Below are 24,083 nucleotides of genomic sequence, written 5' to 3'. Positions count from 1 at the left end.
CAGCATTTGATTTACAGGTCCTGGCACACTCAGTGTACTTTACTAGGGGCTTACCAATAAATCAAATATGCCAAATAATGGATAACCATTCAGAATCACATAGTACACAGGGAGCACTTGCACTTTGGCACTGATCAGCAGTGACAAAAATGCAGAGTACCTAAACCAGCAAAAACGAAGTCCAGCGCACAACCAAAAATACAGGAGGCAGAGAAAAAAAAATCAAAAATCAGGGGACACCACCCCAAGAATGCCAGGTCTAACAATGTTTCATTAAGTCCACATTTGCTATCCCATCATCCCATCAGAAGCTCCAGTACCCAAAGGCAAAACCCAGTCCCCTCTTCAAAAAAATGCCTCAAAGTGAAAAATCAACTGATCATAAAAACTGAAATCCTGCACCTGTCTCGAGTGATATCTGAGTGCCCTGCATTGTCACCCAACATCTTCAATGTTTACATCGCTCCCTTAGCGTGGGTTCATTCGCTTCCATTGTATTCATTTCTACTCTTACACAGACAACACTCATTGTCCCGAGAATAGGAGGTGAACTTCTATTACATTATTCAAACATTGTATTGTGGGGGTCATGGAATGTCTTTAAAGGAAATGATACTGAGAGAAAATTGATTTGTTATGTTTTACCGATTCTCAAGAAGCATCACTCGTTTCCATTTAGAGCCAGAGTTTCCTTCAAATTGTATTATTAGTGCATAGAGCCTTATACTGGTATTTCTGTGTAAAAGGCTAACCTTGTACGCCTCTAGGAGAAGTCTACTCTCTTCTGTTGAACATCTCCCACTTTAGAAGAACATTTTCAAAGGCAGATCCTTCTGTCTTAACGGAGACTTTGTGGAGCACTCTCCTCTTGGAACTCAAGTAAATCTTACATATTTTAGGAAACACATGAAGGGAGGCTGTCTAAAGTGGCACATATAACAAATTCAATGATCCATTTCAAGGTGCAACTATCTCTTCAGGAGGGGGAAATAATTCCCCTCTTATAAAGGAAGCAAACAATAGGTTGGAATGTTGCCCAGTGTGACAGCCAGTGGTTTAGACTATTGGCAAGCATTCCTCCCCTCATCTTTTGTGTATATGCTGAAACACAAAAATCAACTGGTCAAATAGCTGCTTCATCACCTTCAGATGTCAAGATGGGCGAACCTGCTACATCCACAACTCAATTCATACCCAGGAGATCCCCAAACTTTTGCCCACACTTCTATACAGACTAGAGTATCTATTTCACATACCAAGGTTGTGAAATAAAATGAAACTTGCAGCATCGTTTGAGTGCCTGCATCTGTTTTAAAGCCAAGTACAGCAAGATAAATGATGTAAGCCACTTCCTGAGGTGGAACTCTGGTCTAGTGCGAGGAACCTTTTTTTCTGAAGACCTGCAAAACTCACAGCTCAGGCTGAAGACAGACTCACTACTTATCATATTATAAGGCATCTCTTGAAAGAATAGGCCATTATGTTATATTGAAAGCATTTGGAAGACTAACAATGCACAAAGCATGATCTCTTTCCCACTATGAGGGAAATATTTGTCACAGAGTTGGCATGATGATTGAAGAAAAACTGCCAAAGAGAAAAGTCTAGAAACAAAAGTCTCTTAATACAAAGACTGCAAATTAAAGCAAACATCTAAATTCACTGAATAAAGCACGGGAATGCTTTAGCATATGTTATCAAATAAAGGCAAAAAGAATTGTTGAGTTAAGCACAAAAATGCTACAGAAGAGGTCATCAAAAAATAAGGTAAAAAAGTAAAGCCCAGTGTTCAGTTATGGTATTTATCAAAGTCCTAAAATGGACTGATATCCTTCAGCTTCATAGTGATAAAGCAGTAAGTCGATCTCCCAGAAGAAAGAATAAATTAATGAGAAATAAAAGTTTAGAGTTTCTTTCTGAAGAGAAAATAATATTAAGCAGACTAACTCAACTGGCAGCCCACTTCACAGTTTGGGAGCAAATACAGAAAATAATTTTGCACCAAATATAGATGTACTAAATCAGGGAATAACAAGAAGCTTGGAAGATGAAGAATGTAGACAATGCCGAAGAATGTACTTATTATATTTAACATTTAAGGAGCAAACAAAACACTTTAAAGATGATCCTGTTTTAACAAGGAGCCAACAAAGCTATACAAAAAAGCATCTTGCTTCGCTTCAGCCTATTCTAAGGTGACAGATGCAGTGGTCTGATTTTGAATAGTGTGAAGTCTGTTCATTTGATTCTTAGAAATATTTAGCTATATTGTGTTACAACAGTCAAGCCTATATCCAACAATAGCACCAACTGCAGTTTCCTATTGTCTTCAGAGAGACGAGGATGATCAGGTCATAATTTAGGGGGACAAAAAGAAGCACAGAGAGACAACAGAAGAGACTTAAATATTAGTGTTAAATTTGGAATCAAATTTGACATCAATACTTTAAACATGAGATTTAAGATGAGGAAAAGGATCCTAAAGAGAATGGCCGACAGATTTAGAACCATACACAAGGGCAATCCTCCACCAACAGGATCACTCCCCATATTCATTTTATGACAGTTATTGTCCATCATTCTCCTCCATCTTGTGAGTTGCAGCCTACATGTGGCCCAGATTGCAGTGAGCAGAGTCCAGGAAGTGGTAAGGAGACAGACTAGTGCTGTCTCTTCCCAAGACAAAAAGCTGTTTAAAAAACGATTTTCACTTTCTGTGCTTACTGTCTATGCCTGTGGTTGTTACAGTTTAAAATTTGTAGTTTTAGCCTGCCTGTAATTGCATATTTTATCACCTGTGTTGTGTTTTAAATGTGTGGTTTTCCCTGCCCATGATTGCCTTCATTTAGTGTGTTGAATTGTGGGATTTGCAGTCCAACCTCTGTAGTTTGCCCCTCTAATTCCTTGGTGACAAATCAGTTTTCCCTCCAAATTTCTCCTTTGCTCTGTGCTTAGGCCTGTGTGCTCAAACAGTGCACCCCCAGCCTCCATTTTGTGTTCACAAGCCAGTGAGGCCAGCCCCCCTGCCTCCCCCCTCCCCCCCTCCCAGCAACAGGGATTTTCTACATCAGAGGGTGCTTCTGTGAGCTGTTGAAACTGTATTTACTGGGGCCTGTGCACTTCGTTTTTTGGCCAGCAGGGGGAGTAAAGCTTTATTCAATCAGTATTGTTAGATTTCGAGTTAGTGAAGCCTTTACCTGCTGAAGTCCAAATTTGTGGATTGAGCCTGTCTGTCTCCTAGGAGATTCTGAACAGGAGCAAACAGCTTCCAACTCCCTGGCCAGCAAACCTTGTCTGAGGTTGCTGGGACCTTATATGGTGTGCTAGTGGTTGGCACATGTGTACACTGATTGGTGGTTGTACCAGGTATTTCTATTGGGTTAGGGTTAATGTCCTCATTGGTTGGGTATTTGAGGGTTCTGATTGGTTTCTCGGTCTGTGATTCTATCATTGCAGGGTTGGGACTAGGGCTAGGGTTAGAGCTTTAATTGGAAGTAGTGATTAGGGTTTCTGGTGTGATTGGTTGTTGGACCAGTTGTGGGACTAAGAGTAGGGTTAGGCTTTCTATTGGAAGTAGGGACTAGGGCTACCTGTACCAGTGGCTGCTTTGACTTGGGTTGGGACTACTGATGGGGCTAGGGCCTTTTATTGGACGTAGAGATCAGGGTTTTTGAAATGAATGGATACTTGGACTAGGGTTAAGATTGGCTGCAAGGTCCTGGTCTCCTATTGGTTCTAGATGCTAGGGCTAGTGTTGTGATTGGATAGTGTTAGGGCTAGGGTTCCCATTGGCTGAAGGGGTCACCTGATTACTAGGGCTACAAAAAAGACCAGGCTTAGGGCGTCTCAGCCCGGGCGTCGAGGCTAAGGGTGTAGAGGACAAGGGTAGTTGCCTGTTTGGGCCTGTTCGAGCCTGGTCGGGACTAGTGCCAGAAATGCTGCCCTTATTCTCATTTAACAATACCCAGCCCATACCATCCACAACGACAAATAGAGCAATACACTCACACCAAATATACACCACGCACAACGCAATGCACAGATTAATGTACCAGCATGCACTACAAACCCAACCAAACCACATCTACACACCCTACTATCCCAACTACCACACATATCCACCATCACCCACAAACAGTACACAACTCTATCCGATACCACTAACCAATACACTGATCACTAACACAACGCCAATCAACACCATAAATAACTACATCCCACTCAGACACACTCTCCCTGCTGTAATTACACCTAACAGTCCACCTTTTATCACTAACAAATATATAATGATTATTCCATCAGTTGTCCAACAAACACCCTCCTCTCCCTTCTACCATAATAACACTAACACACAACACACACACTGCACACCACCTCACTTTGTAACTCTTGAAACAAACCAGGTTAAGATAAACACTCTCGCCTCTACTTCATTCACTCCTACACACAACATACACTTTACACATAAACACATCACCACCCCCTCTACGTCACACCCTCCTCTCACAAACAATACTACACAACCAAATCAGGTGCATGAAACATATACATCAGCACCCCTTTTCACCACACCTCAAAAGCGAAACATATCACACACACCAGCACAACAAGATCTTCAGAGCGCAACACCTCATAATACTTACCATCACAAAATACATACATATACCCACCTTTCAAACCACACAAAGGAACAAACTCCAATGCCAAGCTTTCACTCTTCCACCACACCTAACACAGATACAGCAATACAGCACCTCTCTTCTAACCGCCTCTCATCCATTGGACAATTTAAAACATTACGACATGACCCACATGCTGCACCACCTCCCCTGACTCATACACCTTCCACCTTCAACATACGCAAAAAATATAAGCAACATGCCACACCTCACAACTTTGCTTCCCCAAGTCTACCGCACAACAATGTTACACCACAAAAGCAACAGAGCACTCCAACTCATTCTCAAACACCATCTCCAACACATACACATGCAGACCCATCAAAATGCCTTCTTAGCATTCTGGATGAGGAACACGATACAGAACAGCTACACGATTGCTATCCTATTACAGCTAATACCAGCACTAAAAACACACCTGCTACACACCCACACAATACTGATCACTCTCCTACAAAACAAAGTCCCACTATCACAAAAGGCCACTATCTACACTGTCTACTAATAAATGCTCGATCCCTCTCTAAAAACAAGCATCACATCTACGACCTTCTCACCGATGCAAAACCAGACATACTATTCATAACCGAATCATGGTTGGGAGAGGATATGGCTCCAGTCCTGCATGAAGCCATTCCTCTAGGCAATCAAATAATCACCCAAAATCGTATAGCCAAAAAAGGAGGTGGTCTAGCTGTTGTATTCAGGCAAACAATAAATATCACTAAAATTGACAACATCTCCATAAAGAATTGTGAGGCTCTTCTAACAAGATGCAATCCTACACCGTCTTCCACCTGTAAAAATGTATATGTTTATGTATCTATATATTTTTAATGTACTTATGGATCTATATACTTATCTCTTTCTTCTAATTTAGCATTTCCAATGCACTAGCCTATTTCTCAGCCTATACTTCACTCAATATATCTTCTAGCCCAACCTTTCAGACTCCTCTCAAACTTCTTTCTACTACTCCTTCTAATGCACTACCCTATCTCGCATCCTATAGATCTATCAATATATCCTCTACATCCACTCTCTCATTTATCCCAAACCCCATACCACTACTATGATCGCCAAAATAACCTTTTCTAGACTCTCTCCTGCTCTAACCCTCCATGCATCATCTGACACCTTTTTACTACACCGATCCCCTAAAACAAACATTTCTAAACTCTCCCCTCTGACTCCTTCCCTCCAAAACTCCTTTTTACTCATCCAAAAGCCTCTTCCTACTACTAATATATATATAAAAAAAAATCTTTTACTCTTTTATCCCTCCACTATCCTTTTTTCAATAAAAATTAACAGACTAACATGTTTCACTTCTCAAATTCCATATTCAACTATACTAATATACTGCCTAAATAACTGAATAACATATCTACTACTCAAATTACTTCATATTTATACTATACTAATTTTCAACACTAATCCTTTATGGGTTCCGGAGTGGCGTGCTACTCGCCAGAAAAGCGCTTCAACGCCCATCAGGGGTAACAAGTGCTATATGAATGCAAATCTTTCTTCCCCTTTTATCCATCCGCTATCCTTCTCACTCCAAGTAACAGACTAATATCCACCACTGAAATTACCTCATATTTCACCATATTAATTCACCACTAATCCTCTATAGGCTCCCTGAATAGCATGCGTCAACAAGCGAGCGATAGATAAATACGAACCTTTGTCCTACTCTATCCTTCTGCTATCATTCCAAATCCAAATAACTGATTAACTTATCCACCACTTAAAATGTACTTGCATGTTTCACTATACTAATTCAACACTAATCCTCTGTGGGTCCCGGAGTAGCGTGCTACCCGCCGAAAAAGCGCTTCGACGCCTCGTCAGGGGTAGTAAGCGCTATATAAATGCAATTACAATACAATACAATACAATCCGTTATTTTACTTTCCAAATAGACTCTATTATTCCACCCAGGGGAGAGTTGGAATTGGAAAGACCTATAATACATGGTGTGTCACTGGCATAGGTACATTTCCAAACAAAGTTTCTGATGAATTTACAGTGATATGATCGGTATTAAATAGACAAGGGGAATAGAGCATTTCTCACATTCGGCAAGTCTGGAAATTAATATATTATGACCAACTATATCAAAATGCTGCTGACAAATCCAATAAGGTTAATGTATTTGTGGAGTTAGTCAGCAGTCATCAGAAACCACAATTAAAGAGGATTCAGTATTTCTATTAGAGCAAAATCACACTTGAGCACCATCAAGTACAGAAAATTGTTCCAGGTAGCGAACAGCGGACTACCCACAATACTAGATCTTACCTAGAGCAGGTGCTGCTCTAACCCTTTGGAAACCCTGTTAGCTAACCACTTGTCAGCCAACACTGCAAGTTTCTCTGGATCCCTCTGTCAAGTCAGACAGGTATTGAATAAATGGGGTACAGCACTCCTCTCCGAGTAGCTCGGTCACTGGTTAAGGAACTGAAAGTCCTTGGGTTCCAACCCTCTTAACCATTCATTCCAATTACACAATACATCATGAATCCAAGTCTCAAGCAAACCACCATCCACCCTCTTGCAGTCCAGGAATCCCAGAGAGTACTGAGCTGGCTTTAGCCTAAATCGCCTAATCAGAGCTCCTTACATTTGCTCATAGACCTTCTGGTCTGCCACAGGCATTTGAACAATTACGGCTGTCCCTATCAATACCATGCGCCCCATTAGATGTTGACGATTGAATTGTGCATGCCGGTTGCGGCAACAAGGAACTGGTGGAATCTGCACCGGTCGGTTCCACGGCCAAAAATAAATCTGCTAGTTTGGCACTTTGTCTACAATACTTAAAAAGACCTTTATTAAAGAAAAAGACCACATGGAAACAATCCGCACCTCCAATGCAAATTTTTCGTATGAACCGTGATTGAATATTACGCCCTGATGATGACCTCGCCATAAAAGCGCATGTATCCCCGGTCAAACAGAGGTCGAAACGCGTTAGCATATATTCTTGGGAAGACATTTGAGACCCTTCAACAAACACAATTAAAGTAAATCACTTGTGGATATTTATCAGTGAAAAAAAGAGACTGAAAAATAAATATTTGGTCATTTAGAAGAGATGGAACCCGAAAGATGTACTTTCATCCCCAGAAGGGGAGCACAACAGGTGTAGTGAGTTGACAAAAACCTTTGGACACTATACATTCTCACAAACTTTATGAGATTTTGGACCATGTTAAATGAGTTGTCTTTAGTTTGTATGATTTATCACACTAAAAAAAACGTTTCTGTTTCTGTATGTATGTCTAAGTCTTTATACCTCTTGTCATTTGGATTTATTGTCATATGTATTGGTAATATTAAATGTGCTGCAGATGAAGATATCAAGATAAAATGAAACAATTTGATGATTAGGAGTACAAAGAAATACAATTTGAGATTTACTCTCAAACATCCTGGATTCAAGTGGATTTGGTGTTAAGAACGTGGATGTTGTTTGATGGCCACATGGGGTTATTAATTTTGTGTTACATTGCATAGATCCCTCAGCATAGATTGGCCTTATTGGATCATACCCTTTTTCGTGGAAGAATGGGCCCCATGAAGGCAGCTGCCTTACCTATGCATTACAGGTGACCTCAAAGCTCACAAACCATTCCAAAATGTCCCACCCTTCCAAATACACATATTTTGAAACCTTTGCCACAACCTTGCTTGAACTGGATGTAGAAGTACGTATCCCAGATGGAGGTGTCATTGCTGCCATTCCACGTTTATCTATTTCGAGGATTATCCCCTTTACTTTTCAGATCTTTCTTTTCTTTACCCTCTGTTTCTCCTCCCTGTCTTGCAATTTCTCCTCCTGGGCCCTTTCCTCCGGTCTCTCCCGCCTACTCTCCTCTTGTTCCCACTGAGCAAGTCTTAGCTTCTCCCTCTCAAACGCTCAGGATTTCTAATTTTTTTTTCAGTCTGGGCTTTCTGAAACACCAACTGCAAAGCTAGACTCAACCCGCCCAGGGGATTTAATCCTGCAATTGGTGACAGTGGTACCCTACAAATTAGAGCTGTTGCATACATCCAAGGTATTCTAGAAACTCAAGATGGTGAGAGTTTTGATGAAACTCTGGAAAATGCATTAGGGGACACACCCTGCCTGTGTCTGGGATAGGTTTGCCCTAAGGGTATCCTAGAGCCTGAATCCACAGCACTCTCTTCTTAGGTTGGTTCTATGCCCAGAGATAACTACAGCCTTATCCCTTTCACCAATTGTTTTAAACTGGTACGTAATGAAATTAGCAAGGAACTCGGTCTAGACTGCTGGAAATCCTCCACCCGCTGCCTGTACATACATTTTGCATCTGATCTATGGACATGGTGCTGAGGTATATTCCCAATTCTGTGCTTTCCACTGTCTATGTGAGTCTCAATTGTGCGTAAAACACTTCACTTATTGAACTACTTGATTAAATTAGAAATGGCCAATGTCACTGATGTATCCATGCACCTAAACATTAAGTATCCCACTGCTGCCACTGATTGCCAGAACCTCATTCAGAGGACCACGGGGCAAACAGGAGCCACTGGGCCCAACCACGAGGGCCCATTTACTCCTGGTGTCCCAATACTTGATCTAATAGGGATTCTGAGCAACTGGGCCAAGTACCCCTTCAGCATTTGATTCAGGAATTGCTTGGTCCGTGCAGTCCAAGCTCCATCTGAGGGAGGTAGAAACAGGATGAACACAGGCTCTCAACTCAAACTACATGCCATAGCAGAAATAAAGTAATTCTATTTTTACAAAGGGTGAATAAGAATTTTCAGGATCCAGGATCCACTCCATTGGCAAAGTTAGCCCAGTATATATGAATAATAATAGTGATTCTGTGAAAAAGAATTAAGGCAACATGAATTTTACTGGCAGTCTGATTCCGGACAGAAGACCAGTTCTGTGACCAAAATTCATGGGAAAGTAAATCATTGACATTTGAGCAAAAAGACGCACAGCAAAATCAGTACAGTGTACACTCATTCCACATAAAGAAGGTTGATACAAAGAGTTACAAGGCCAATGCATGTGGCGTCTGAATAACTCACAAGACTTTTTAATTCCACAAGAGGTGTAGGGCATGCACAAATGGCTGTTGTCTGGATGAGAACAATTTTACACATCACAACATTGTACATTGGAAAAAACAGCACAGGAATTAATATAATTCAATTTATAAAATCAAACATTTGCACTTGTTGTCTAATAACTGAAAGCACATACAGACTACCATAGATACAATGTGTCATATCAATGATCAATGTGACAATCTTATTTCTATGCAAGGCTTAGAAGTGTAACATATATGATTACAGAAACTCATCTGAAGATAAAGAACAAACTTTTGCACCTGTATGTATCCTCTGGGTATGTTTTTGTCACATAATCCTGAAATTCCATGTATGCCTTTTCCTGAAACTTCTCAATCTGTGGCACATTTTCCAAGCCAGGGTGATCTGAAAGAATATTGATGTTAATGTAAATCATACACCATCATCTAAGGGCTTAATTCCAACAGCAACATTGTGATAAAAAGTAAGAAACGCTTGCTCTACTTTACTACAGACATTTCCATAGGCCATGTTTTTCTTAGGCCATCTTGCCTACATCATTGAGTTTGAACACTAGAACTTTTAAATGCCACATCGATCATTTTTTTAAATACATATATTTCTTTATTAACATTTTCTGTAATTCAACACTAATACAATTAACATTTGCAGGTAATGGAAGCAAATTCTTAGTGACATTTTCATGTACAGGCATTGATAATTGCAGCAGTGATACGTAAGTCAGTTTTATACTTCTCAAATCCCCCATGTCTCTGTTCCCACCTCCCCCACCCCCGACATCCTTCTATTCCACGGTTGGGTGACTGCGAAACTTCCATCTCCAGGCCATAGTATTGTATCCACGGACTCCATATTTTCTGGAACTTTTTTGGGCATCCCCTGGCCACATAGGTGGTCTTTTCTCCTGTCATATACAGATCCATCCCCCTATTTTATTATTCCAACGCGGGTCCCTGCTTCAACCCCCACTTAGGTGCCAAATCTCTCTTGGAAACCACCAGGTCAAGATTAGTTAGCATAAGCGCAGTCTCCCAGTCTACATCCTCAATGGCCCCCAGCTCAGTTTCCCATTTAGCCCTAAGTTTCAGAAGCGTGTCTGGCTGATTATTTATTATGGTCTGGTACGTCCAGGAAACAGCTTTTTCTGCAATTTCACCCATGAGGAGTCTACCCTCCAACAGGGCATATTCCAGGAGCTTCTCCATATCTATACGTTGCGCCTCCCACGCATGGACCAACCGCAGGTATTTATAGTGTTGTGTCTGGTGTAGATCGTACTCCTTCTGGAGGACGGGAAAGGTAGCAGGTTCGTTGTGGTCTAGTATGTCTGATTTGGGAAATACCCAGCAGATCCCACTTTTTAAACCCAGTCAATTTCGTGAATTTTTTTAGTCTCCCTCCCACCCAAAGAGGGGTTTCTCTAGTGACGATATTAGTCCATTTAATTTGTCTTTCTGCTTTTTTCCAGGCTGCGATCTCCATCTGCGTAGCTACTTCTAATTTCGCAACCCCCTTCCCTCCATAAAGGTAGTGGTTGTGTGAATGTTTTTCAAATTGCATGCACTCCAATGCATAAGTAGGGAGGGTCCCAGGCATGTGTTCCCATTTGTTAATCACTATCAGGTGAGAGGCCCAAAAGTAGGCCCTAATATCTGGTAGCAATATTTCACCATTCTACTGATTGCGTTGTAGAGTGGCTCAGGCCACCCTGGGGGGCCTTCCATCCCAGGGGAAGGTAAGCAGAGCATTGTCTCTCTTTACAAAAACGTCCTCAGGGATTGGGTAATATGTGTTCTGGAGGATGTAAAGGAATTTGGGCAATACTACCATTTTATACAGTGCGGCCCTACCTAGCAGTGTCAGAGGCAACTTTCTCCACCTCTCAATTTCTATTTTGAATTCTTTAAGGACTCTATGGAGATTACGATTCAGGGCGTCTTGTTGGTCAGTGGATAAGTAAATGCCCAGATATCGCATCCCATGTTCTTCCACCTAGAGCTGGCTCACACATTCGAGTGGTCCCCATCTCCGATTCGCTCAATAGAGACAGGATTTCTCCCAATTAATGTTATACCCGGTATATCTACCACAGCATTCGAAACTGTCCAGTATTCGTGGGAGTGTTGTCCCAGGGTTCGTGTTAGATTATAATGAAGGGGTTCTGCCCACATCACCCTCCCATACCGGAGCAGGGGTCATCAAAAAGATGAGAAAGTAGAAAAAAACGGTATAAAGGGATACATTTCACATTTAATGTTTGGAATCAAGAAACATTTAAATGATCTTGTTCTATACAACTTAATGTAACCACAACTAATTAAACAAAATGTATATGGACATATAAACGTATCACAAGAACAAGTGGCGCACAGAATTAATCCACGGAAACACAAATCACAAATTATACATATATACAATAATTATATACAACATATACAATACACAAACATTATATAAACAACGGCGTACCCTAAGCGAGGTAATAGAAACCTTTCTCAAAATAATATATATCCACTCCCACTTATGAGTGATATAGATCTGAAAGGAAGTCCTAAATGGCGCCTGAGAAAAGAATTCTCTCACAAAACTACCTAAATAAAGTGCCAGGAGTTAAAACAAGTACAAATAAAGGTAGAGGGACTCCTTCAACACAGAAGTGTCGACGCAGTCGCGGTCGCGTTTCCGCCAGTAGACTATGGCTTCATCAGGACAGGGGTACTTGCAGAAAACCTATCAATAAACACGCCACTCCCACCATGGGAGGGCACCAAGGGAAGAAATCCTCTCAGAATGATGCCCGGGGCCCTCTCGGGCACTCACTGGCGTGCAGGGTCCACTTGTCCAAATAGATGGGGAGATTACACGTGTGAAATGCGTTAAATGGCACAGGGAAGCAGGGCGGCGAAATTACGCTCCTACAACTCCTTATAATGGAGTCGCACTGGCTCAAAAAAGCGGCATCAACAATCCACAGGCAAACAACTCACAGATTCGTCTCAAGGGTTCGTGACATAGAGAAGAATGTCATCTGCGTAGAAAGATATTTGTTCATCCATAGTCTCAGTTTTATTCCGCCGAAACCCAGTCATATCTGGATGTGCTCCAATAACGCACGCAAGGGGCTCCAGTACAAGAGCAAAAAGGAGGAGGGACAGAGGACATCCCTGTTGTGTCCCACGCTCTAATGAAAATTCCCCAGAGATCGCTCCATTTACCCGTACCCTGGCCATTGGTTTCTCGTATAAAAGTTATCCATTGCCTACATTTAGGACAAAAGCCGAGCCTCTCCAATGTAGCCAATAGATAAAGACCAGTGAACAGTGTCAAATGCTTTTTCAGCATCAAGTGATAATATTGAATGTGGGTCTGCACTATTACTAGCTACCTCAAGCCAATTGTGGACTCTGCGCAGGTTTAATCTTGTGGACCTCTTTGGCATAAAGCCAGATTGGTCACAGTGAATGAGACTACATATGACTGTTGTGAGCCTGCCAGTAAGAATGCGTGCCAGTATCTTCGTCTCTATATTTAGGAGCGAGATGGGGCAATATTAGCTGCACTTCTGTGGCGGTCTATCTTTCTTATGTATAACCACTATTGTGGCAGTGCAGAGATCTTTCTGTAGGCTGCCCACAGTTCGGAGTTCGGGCCTTTAGGCATAGTTTCAACAGATGAGGGCCCAATAATGCAGCATTTTGTTTGAAGAGTTCTGGTGGTAGTCCGTTGAGACCCGGGTCTTTCCCAGATTTCAGGTAGCTGGTAGCGGCTCCTACTTCCTCAAGTGTTATCTCTTCTTCCAATACATGAGCGTCCTCTATGCCTAGTCTTGTAACCTCTATTGTCTCCAAATATCTTTCAATCAAGGGGACGCTTGGCATAGAAGGCCTCATAATAATGAGCAAAGGCATTGGCTATCTCAATGGAGGTCACATGTCTCTGGGCATCATCTGTATCTATCTAGGTGACCAATCTCCTGTCCAATTCTTTCCTGCGGAGCCATGCCAGCAACCTACCCGCCTTTTGTCCAACAGCGTAGAGGCGCTGATGCATGGCCTGTATCGCCTGTTTCGCATTGTCCCTGGCATTAGCCAAGTATTTCTGGCGAAGAGTCCTCATTTTCCATAGCAGTAGGGGATCTTTGCTTGTGAGGGCCTGCGTTTCTAACTGAAGGAGCCTAGTTTCAATTTCTGCAATATCATTCATGGCCTGACCCTTTTTATGGGCTATTATATTTTGGGCCCTATCTCATAAGACCATCTTGTAGGCCTCCGAGAGTGTTATAGACGACTCCACGGAACCTACATTTTCCTTAAAGTAGAGATCCGTATCCACTCGAATTTCTTGAGCTACCTTGTGATGCTTAAATTCCCAGGCATTGAGCCTCCATTCATTGCCCAAACGTTTCCTATTTCTCCCCACTGTAAGCCAGAGGGGAGAGTGGTCTGAGAGGCCTCTCACTAAATATTCCGCCTTCTGGATCTCCTGCACTTCTCCCGCTGGGGCCAGAATGTACTCTATTCTCGAAAAAGTTTAATGGGCTCCAGAATAGAAGGAATACGCCCTAGTGCCTGGGTGATTCCTCCGTCATAAGTCCATTAGCGCTAGGGTGTCAGTAAATCTCTTAAGTTGTGTTTCGCTAGACCCTGCAGGAGGGACCGTAGTACGATCGAACCTAGGGTCCATCACATCATTAAAGTCTTCTCCTACAAGGTGGGTACTGGAGTCTGCCTCCAAGATAATGCCTGCCAGTTTATCCAGCGTCTACTTTTGTAGTCTTGGGGGAGCATATACAATTATGAGAGCAATGGCCCTCCTATTCCATACGCCTTTTACTGCCACATAGGTCCCATTTGGGTCCGTCCTTGTGCATTCAAGTCTATAGGGCTGGGCTTTCTTTACTAAAATGGCGACCCCCTTGCCCCAGAGGAAAAACCTGCACGTGCCAATGTCTTGTAAGCTCCTCTACCCAGGAACCTAGACTGTGTGCCTTTCAAATGTGTTTGCTGCAAGAATATGATTTCGTGTTTCAACCTTTTAACGTACTCCAAGACTAAGACTCTCTTTACTTGGTCCCCCAACCCGTTTACGTTCCAGGAGAGGACTGAGTATATGTCGTTATTTTGTATTGCCATGGGGGAATTGTAGATGGCAAGTGTCCATGCTGAAAACGCCCCTCACTGTTCCTCAAGAAACCCCAAAAAACTAACTCGAAAACCCCCAAACTCCCCTCCCCTCTTTAATCCCCCCACCCCACATCCTCACGTGCCATATGCTCAACCCTAAAATCTCCACTATAACAAGCATAGGTGTCCATTGAGGTGTCTGTCGCCACCTCCCTTCCCCGCCCCCTTATCTCCAAAAAACAACCAAAACTACGAAGGATATGTCTCTGGTCCGGAAAGATGGTTCACAAGTCTGGGAGGGGTGGCCTCCGTACTGTTTCTGTATCGCCGGTTGGTTCTTCCATCACACCCATGATTTATGTTTCTTTGCCACTTTCGTGTTGTTGTAGTTGATGGTCTGGAGCCCCTGTCGGGCCCGTCATCTCTGATCCCTCTGCCTGTTGTATGGCTTTGAGTAGGGGGTGGTCACCATCTGTATCCTCCAGGGAGTCCTGGCCAGCATGAGTGCTATCTCCATGAGTTGAGCCTCCAGTGGCAGCCCGTGCACCCCCCCCCCCACCCCAGTTCCTCCTCCTGGGATGCTATTCTTCGTCAATATGGTGTCCCTGGCTGCATTGTCCCCAGGCATCGAGTTCCTTGCGGTGAGACGCTTTATCGGTTTCAACCTCTGTGGTCTAGGCACCCATCTCGGTTTTTGAGCTTCCGAGCGCAGTGCAGTGGCACTAGCCTCCGGTCCAAGTCTCGGGCGTTCCTCAATCCATGCCCAGGCATCCTACGGTGTTTGGAAGAACTGAGTCGAAACTTGGAAGATCACCTTGAGCTTGGCTGGGAATATAAGCATATATTGAATGCGTAGGGCCCTGAGTTTCACTTTTACGGAGTCAAAGGACCTCCGCATCTTTTGTACCTCCCTTGAATAGTCAGGGAAGATCATGACTATGGTATTGGCCAGCTTAAGTTCACCCATTTTCCGCACTTCCCTTAGAATTGCATCTCAGTCCCGATAGTTTAGGAATCGGGTAATTAATGGACGGGGGCGGGAGCTCCAGGTGGGGTCTCGCAGCCGGCATCCTATGTGCCTGCTCAATGAGAAAGCAAGTTGAGAACTTAGCTCCCGGGAGGGATCGTGCAACCATGTCATCAAGAACGTGAAGGGATCCCCATTCTCCTGTCCTTCAGGTATTCCGATAAAACGGAGGTAGTTTCTGCGTGCCCTGTTCTCCGTGTCGTCAACCTTCCACACGAGTTCCCTCCCAGTAGCCTGTAGTTCCTTGACATTAGCCCTGGAGGTACGTGTTGCGTCTTCTACCTCAGATATACGGGCCTCCGTGTGAGTAGCGTGATCCGCTATATTTCGTACATCTTGTCAGAGAAGGGTCACCTCCTCACTTGTCTCTGCCATTTTGCCTTCAACGGCTTCTCTTGAAGCGTGAATCGCCTGAAGGAGAGCTGCGTTGTCTGGTGCACTTGCGGTGTCTCCCTCTGGTTCTGTGTGTGCAGGGAGTACCTTAGTGTATTTGTCCATTTTCCCCTGGCGGTGCATCATGGCTTCCTTGTCTTAAGCCATTTTCTAGTCTAGGCGGAAGTGTTTCTGCCAGCGACTCGCCGAGATTAAAAGCGCCAATGGGGAAAGTCACAGACCCGTGTCCCAGGAAATATCGCTGAAAGTAGCACTCAGGAGACAAGCATGGCGCCCTCTCCTAGTGCAGTGAGCACATGCAGGACCCACCAGTCGATGACGCCTCCCCGGGCCACAGCACCAAAGGGCCCCCTCAGCGGGTGAATTAACATTCAAAGTGGGCTTCCCGTCCACACCACGTACCTACGTCCACCTGGAGTGCAATCCTGGAGGCAGCAATGTCGTTGTCCTCAAAAAGGTGGGGGGGGGGGGGGGGGGGGGGGGTTGCCGCCAGGCCACCCCTGTAGCCGTGTTCAATGGATGTTGACTCTGTACCGTCACGTCAGGTCCCTCAGCAGCAGGGGTCCAATTTCCTCCAGGGCCAACAATGCACCTGCCGTTCGGTTGTGTGGCAAAGCGAGGCCCCACAGCAGTCTTTTAGGGGTACGAAAGGAACAGCCAGAAAGAAGCAAGTGTGTGTGGTTCTGTTGCCGAAGGGGGTGTGTCTGGCCAACGTGGGGAGAATGGCAGAGCAGGCGTAGTAGACTTCTGGCCAGCTATCATTGTCCGTTGCTGCCCTTGGGCTTCTCTGACACAGTAAAGGTGGGGGCGCTACCCTTGGGGCCACAAACCTCTGGTCACCTCAGTCTTTGCCCCATGAATCACAGCTCTGACCCCTGCGCTCGGGCCACCGTCACCACCGCGCGGTCGCTCCCGTACGACCCCTCTGCATGGTTCAGCGGTGGTCACTGTTGCGGCACGAGTCTCTCTCTCTCTCCCGCTCGCACCCCCAGCTCCGCGATCGGGTGTCCCCTGGCTCAGTGGGTCACAAGAAGGGGGGGGGGGGCAGGGAGGGTCCCACGCCCAGATGACCCCAGACGAGCAATCCCATTCCCCCTCACCACAGTGGGGAGGGGGGGGGGGGGCGGCCACAGGAACCCTGGCGGCGATCTCCGGGTCTCACGCAGTCCACTCACAGCCGCTCGCTGCTCCTCTTATCTGGCACCCCGGTGATCTGGCCGGGGGCAGAGTGCGTGTAGCTCTGGCACCCAGAGACTTATTTAGTGGCGGCCTCCGTCTCGAACAGGATCCCCGCGCCGTCCTCCTCACTGTGGCGGACCAGGGGGAGAAGGAGAGAGGAGGCCTCACCTCGGTCTGCGATCGGCGATGCCCCTCTCACGACTCACTCAGGCGGGGCTGCCGCTCCGGGTGTGAGAGCTCAGCACACGTCCCCCCACCTCACCGTTGATGTGCAGTTTCGGATTCGCCCAAAAGGTAGGGACGGCAGACAACATAGTTCAACACCGGGCCATCTCAGCTCCTCGGATCGGGCATCATAGGTTTGTAATCTGTCCCAGTTAGGACCGGGCAGCCATCTTGGTGGTTAGGCCCTGTCTTCTTAGAGGTCGTACTGGCCTTGTATTTCCCCTCGTTTCCGCGATGCGAAGCGCTCCTTTTGCGGGCCTGGGGTTCATACATATGCGACCAGCAAATTTAGATCTCGGCTGTGGCTGAAAGACAGGTTAAAGACCAGAATTTATTTCGGACGGCAGGAGCTCCGGAAAATGCGGCTAGTCGGCCATGGTGTTGCCCACGCCCCCACAACGATCATTTCTTAAATCAGTAATGAAAGGTAGACTCTCACTTGGAAGCAAATGTTTTCATTTTTTCAGCTTTGTATCAAGGACATCTTTTATTTTTGTATTGTGCAGAAGTATTGGAATTCTCAGTTAGCACTGAGCAACCTTAAACGAGGGCAAGCAGGTACAGTGCAGAACTGACAAATTGAGAAAACATACAACAATAATTATACACCTCAACCAGGAGAGGGAAATCACTGTGAAGACATTTCTATAGCAAATTTCCATCTGAAGCAGGAGACAACAATCCAGAACCACCATTTTAATAGTATCAGTCTTTTAGAAGTAATTCGTGAGTCTTCACATGGGTATGAGGCTGCTTTCATCGTGCAATGCTTGTAAAGAAAAATTCACATGCCTTCAGTAACTATCTCCCTAGCAGATACTCTACCTGCAGATTCTTCCCCTCATGAATTTCTCCCAGGTGCCAGGAAACTTTGCAAAGCTCTCCTGTGATGGTAAGTGGCGCCATGGCTCTCAGATGACAGAGAAACCTCACAGATGTGACACTACAGAGAAACACATGGTGCCACCCGGCACTGTGACATCAGCTCTTGTCCTGTTTTCCTCTGCCACCCCGCAACTCCCACTATGAGGGGAATATAAGTCTGACGAGTTGAAGCAATGCAGAGGAAAACCAAACTCTGTCCTGTGATGATAGTACTTTAACCCTCCTCACAATGGGTGGGTCGGCGAGTTAGATAGATTATTCACCAAAAATGTCATTACTGTAGGTAAGCAACTTTCTTCTAATTCAATACTTGTAACTGTGGAATTAAAGGATGGGCGTCTGTGGATAGGAAGGGCAAAAATAAATCAATGAATAAAAACCAGAAAGAAAGTTTCATGACCAGACTGTTTATAAAATCATCAAGACGCAGTCAATGATACAGGAAGAACAACCTGAAAAGTGAATGAAGGTGCCTGAAAAACCAATAAGATCCCAAAAACAGAAGTATCAAAGCAGGGCAGAGCATAAACCAAGTGATGCAGCTAAGAACATTTAAAGAAAAATCATGGCACACAAAAGGAACCTCCCCACAAGGAAGTAGTACCAACTGATTTACCACACCACAAGCGAGCGACTCTCAACCCAAAATAGAAAAAAAAAAGCAGGACAGAGAAAAGTACCAAAAGTCTAGCACCATCCACAGATACAAAGAACCTCAGGAGGGTGCTTTACCATAATAGTAAAAAACAGCAATTATTCATCAGTGTCCAATGATCACCCCAAGAGGATTTTCCACACAACAGCCGAAATGGTGAAGTAGGACACACTACATCCAAAATGACAGCAACCTCAATAACAGCAGAAAAGATCAAAAACACCATACAATGGGGAACAGGGCCTAGGGAGAGTCAGAGCACTTAGGATGGCTATCCACATACAAACTGGTACAAAGGAAACCACACAGAACTCTATCCTTCTGGCCACTGTAAAACCACAAGAATTGTATGGAGCCCAAACCCTGCTCCCATTCTGGAGAGATAGGTAACAGCATACAAAGATGAAGAGCAAGGAAGAACAGAAAGTAAACTGCAAACTTGAGCATTACGTCACACCCCAGTAGTGGCGTGTGCCTGGTCCATAACAGGGACAAAGCAGCCTTGTAGGTCCAACACACCCCCTCGTAAGGAGAAAATAGAAGTCACCCGGTGAAGAAAATCTGAGGAGCCAATCTGCCCTAAATCTTAAGGCACCAACTGAAAGGCAAGGGAACTAAACCAAAAACATATCAAAACTCCACGGAACAAAGAGCTAAACACTGCCCTGCATTCCAAGCATACAGCAATGTCCTTCTGGTAGAGTCACTGAAACCTTGAATAGAGAAAAAAACAAAGCCCTGGAACGACAAAAACATTACGGACCAGTCAGTAAAGGCAATGCATATTCAATCATCATAGTCAGCAGGATGGCAAACAACAATGTGAACAAAATTGCCTAGCGAGACAGGCCACAGCACAACGCAGGCAACAGAAGCCCCGGGGAGATTGTAGGTCCCCTAAACTCTGAAACAGGGTCAAAATGAAGCCATCACAAAGAACACCACGACTAACAGTATGGAATATATCATCAAAATGTCAGAGCTGAACATCTCAGAGAGAAGCAATCAGATGGACAGGTCGAGATATGGTATCATATGCCAGTGCAAGCAGACAATGTAGGGCAAGGACTCCCACTTAAAGTGAACCAAGAACATTAGAAATAAGACCTGAGGAAAAGCTGCAGCGAACCCAAGAAGAAACCCTTCCCTTACAATGAATGTGGCCACATTAAGTATTAGATGTTGCAAATGGGAGAAGAAAGCCCAGTATAAAGTTCATCAAGCACTGCAGAGAAACCTCAGAGACACAAGGAACCTTCCAGCATAAAGGAAAAAAGTAGAATTGCCCAGAAGAATAACAAAGCAGTGGCATCTGGAGGCCGAAGCCACAAACAAACGTCAGCTTGTCTGTGGAACCTTTAAAATATGTACACAGGAGAAACCAGCTGTTTAAGATGGGACAGAGTATGCTCCAGTCTGAACCTCCCCAAGACCTATTCAGCCCCTGCTCTTAAACAACAAAAGCTATAAAAAAAAACAGTCCAACTGAACAGTCGCAGAAAACCAAAGGGTTCAAAGCAAGCAATACAGTTTAAGAGATTGAAAAGCCCATGGTTCTAGCCACCTATATGGCTGTTTTGCAGATCCACACCCTTCACGAACCACCACAGTAAAGTAACGACTGACATGTTCTGGAAGCAGTAGAACCACCAACTGTGCCCTCTCCCGGAGTGCATGAGAGTAGTGGGGTGCCAGCTGGTGAGTATTATTACGAGAATTGGCGGGGCGTGGCTTGGGAGCCGATGGGACAGGCTGCGTGAGCACTGAGCTCCGCGCACGATCCTCAAATGAATCCTGCTTAACGTAATAACTCTACCACCCCCCCGGCAGCGCCGAGTGTTTCAGGAGCGGCTAGCAGCTGGACTGGGACGAAGCTATGGGCCGGCCAGGCGCAGAACAGGAGTTTTGACCGTTCAACGGGGCGGGGAAGTCGGCCGATAGAAGAAACAAGATGGTGCCGAACCCGAAGCCCTGAAAACAAAGGTCTGCAGCGGGCGGTAATCGGCACTGGCGAAGTGGGAGAGCCGCTGCAGGAAGGCGCCTGAGGCAAGAGCGTTGGAGTCCTATCAACGATCCGAGGCGGGACAGCGCGAGGAGTTACCGGGAGCTGTGACACCCTGCTTGGAGGCGACCCGGACCGGAATACTTTGGCGGTGGAAGCGACGGGGGCTGGAGGTCTGGGCCCGGAGGACCTGTTCCACTGAGAGGGCGAGAAGTGTCTGAACGCCGCGGGACGGAGCGGGACCGTCGGCGGTGAGCAAAGTGAACGTGCGACAGCGAGTGAGTGAGGAGAGGCCCACACTGGAACCTCGAGGCGGGGAAGAGGCGGTGGAGCTCCCTGGGGGAAGGTGGCCTGTTGGTGCAGGGAAAAGCACATACGGCAGGGAAGGCATATCAGCCATAGACACTGTCCTGAATGGGCCTGGGGCCCGCGATGCCAACAGACAACGAGGCATATGTTTAGCAGCACGGGTGCATCCAAAATAACGCATGGGGATGTGAAGGAGCACGACCACAAGGAGGAAGAGACAGGCAAGCAAAGGGAGCAACCCCGGAGTGCAGGGGCTCATTGTGGCTATGGGAACTTAAAGCACCCAAATGAGCTCTGCTGAAGAGGGCACACACAGTGGGACTGGCCAGCATAAATTAACGGAATACAGTGTACGAGATACCAGAATGGGCCCGGGGGAGACACAAGCTCTGAATGGGAATACTGATGAGGTGAACAACGGGCCGGGGATCGTCTGGACCTGGTGACCCGGAGCTGCGGTGGTTAATATTGAACACAATTGTACATAGGAGGCTCTGGGCTTGCTGGTGCAGAGGTAGGGCTGGGACATTATCCCTCACTGCGACCCATGCCCACTGAAGGCACACTGAGGGCTGATCGGTGCGAACTGCGGAACATAAAATTACCGGACGAGAGGTGCTGTAGGACTTGTTAATTGCCACTTGGGGCTCCTGACAGTAGTAGCGACGTGGTGGAGAACCTGGGAACACCGGAAGCAGACTCGGAGTCCCCATAATGGTGAAATCCAAGGGAAAGAAAGATGGCGCACATCAGTCATCAGACACGGAGACCTCTACCCAGACGGAGCAGGGAGCCCGGGACACGCCTCAAGACCCTGGGATGCAACAACAGTTTGACCGCATTCTAGAAGCCATAGCGGACTCTCGCACCGCCCTACAGCAGGACATCGCGCAGGTGGGGACGGGGCTAGGCCTCTTGCGGGTGGACCACTCAAAGCTAGTGGACAGAGTAAAGCAAGTGGAGGGAAAGATCCAGGAAATGGCGCCGGTCCAGACTGCGTTGGAGGGCAGAGTGACAGATGCGCTGGAACGTATCCAGGCGCTGGAACGGAGAGCTGAAGATGCCGAAAGCAGAAATCGACGCAATAACATCCGCGTGGTGGGCCTGCCTGAAAAAGAAGAAGGGACGGATATGGTGCGATATCTAGAGAACTGGCTGCAGACGGTAGTGGCTCCTGAAGGACTGTCCTCCTTCTACACATTGGAGCTTGCGCATAGGGTACCAGCGAGACTGCCGGTCCCGGGTCGACCCCCCCGTCTTGTGGTGGCCCGTCTTCTCCACTACAAGGACAGAGATTTCTTGCTCCAGAAAGCACGCACCGAAGGTCCGTATCAAGTTGGGAATGGCAAGGTAACACTATTCCCGCATTATACTTTGGAAATACAGCGCCGCCGAGCGTCCTTCCTTGCGGTTAAGAAGGAACTTGGAACAGAAGGAATCCAGTACTCTCTGTTGTTCCCCGCCAAGCTAAGAATAATATTGGATGGCAAAATGCAGTTTTTTGATACTCCAGATGAAGCGTGGTCGTGGCTGGAAACTTACAGGGCTGGGACAGATCGAATGGGTCCTCAGGTTTCTGATCCTCCAAGGGACCATCTGCCCCGCAAATCACAGCGACTGCGCCGCAGACGACGAGGGCTGCAGAAACCATCGATGTCACAGAATGTGGAGGAGCGACGGGGGGCGCTGGAAGCGGTATCAGCTTTGTCGGGAGACCAGTTGACCAACTCCCACGAGGGCACGGACTCAGAAAAAGACAAGGCGCAATCTGATACTGAAATATCAGACACGGACAGCCTACGGGGGCCAAAGGTTACGCCGGCGACCGCGGATGGACTCCTAGATGAGTAGTGGCAAGTACATTGGGAGGTCGCTGTTGGAGAGCTGGAGGTCTATGTCGACTTTGGGGGGACTGGAGTGGTTGCGGGATGTGGGAGGTTGATAACCAGAGGGGGGAGGGTCCTTGGAGATGGACTTGAGGCACGGCCTGGACAGAGATGAGGGCTCCACGTTACTTGGGAGGGGCAAATAAGCACGGGGGTAGAGGGTTATGTGATTTAATAGGGGACCTAAGCGGGATGGGCTCAGGAGTTTGTGCGGTCGCCTGTTGGCACTGAGCGCCCCCAATTGCCCATAAGGCATGCCTGCAGTGACTACTGCGGGGCTTAGATGTATGTTAATTGTTGGTATGGTTTAGACGAGGGCGGGCACTGTTGCTTTAGGTCCTGTTCTTGGGAGGGTGGGGGGAGGAGGTTGTTGGGGTTCTTGGGATATAGGGGCCACTGGGATGTGTGAACATGGACGGAGCGACTGGTGGACTTTGCTCAGTTGCAATGGGGACGTTACCTGAATTGCGTTGCATTACTTGGAATGTAAGGGGTCTACATACCATGACGAGGCACCATAAAGTTCATGCATATTTAGTCAGGAGGGGTGTACATATAGCGCTGCTACAGGAAACCCATCTCACCAAAACAGAAGGACAGGCACTGCAGCACAGGTG

At 46.0% G+C, this 24,083-nt stretch overlaps 1 protein-coding gene across 1 annotated transcript in view; it reads right to left on the bottom strand.

Annotated features, from left to right (window-relative positions):
• The window catches only part of NR2C1 (nuclear receptor subfamily 2 group C member 1), a 424,839-nt gene that overhangs the window by 49,305 nt on the left and 351,451 nt on the right, over positions 1-24,083 (bottom strand). The window contains exon 14 of the mRNA XM_078648543.1: positions 10,061-10,166. Within this exon, the coding sequence (XP_078504669.1) occupies positions 10,061-10,166 (106 nt within the window). The remainder of the gene's footprint in view (positions 1-10,060; positions 10,167-24,083) is intronic.

Source organism: Lissotriton helveticus, chromosome 1_1 (genome assembly GCF_964261635.1).
Source record: "Lissotriton helveticus chromosome 1_1, aLisHel1.1, whole genome shotgun sequence".
Taxonomy (NCBI): Eukaryota; Metazoa; Chordata; class Amphibia; order Caudata; family Salamandridae; genus Lissotriton; species Lissotriton helveticus.
Note: the sequence above shows the minus strand (reverse complement) of the source record. Positions and strands in the feature narration are given on the sequence as shown.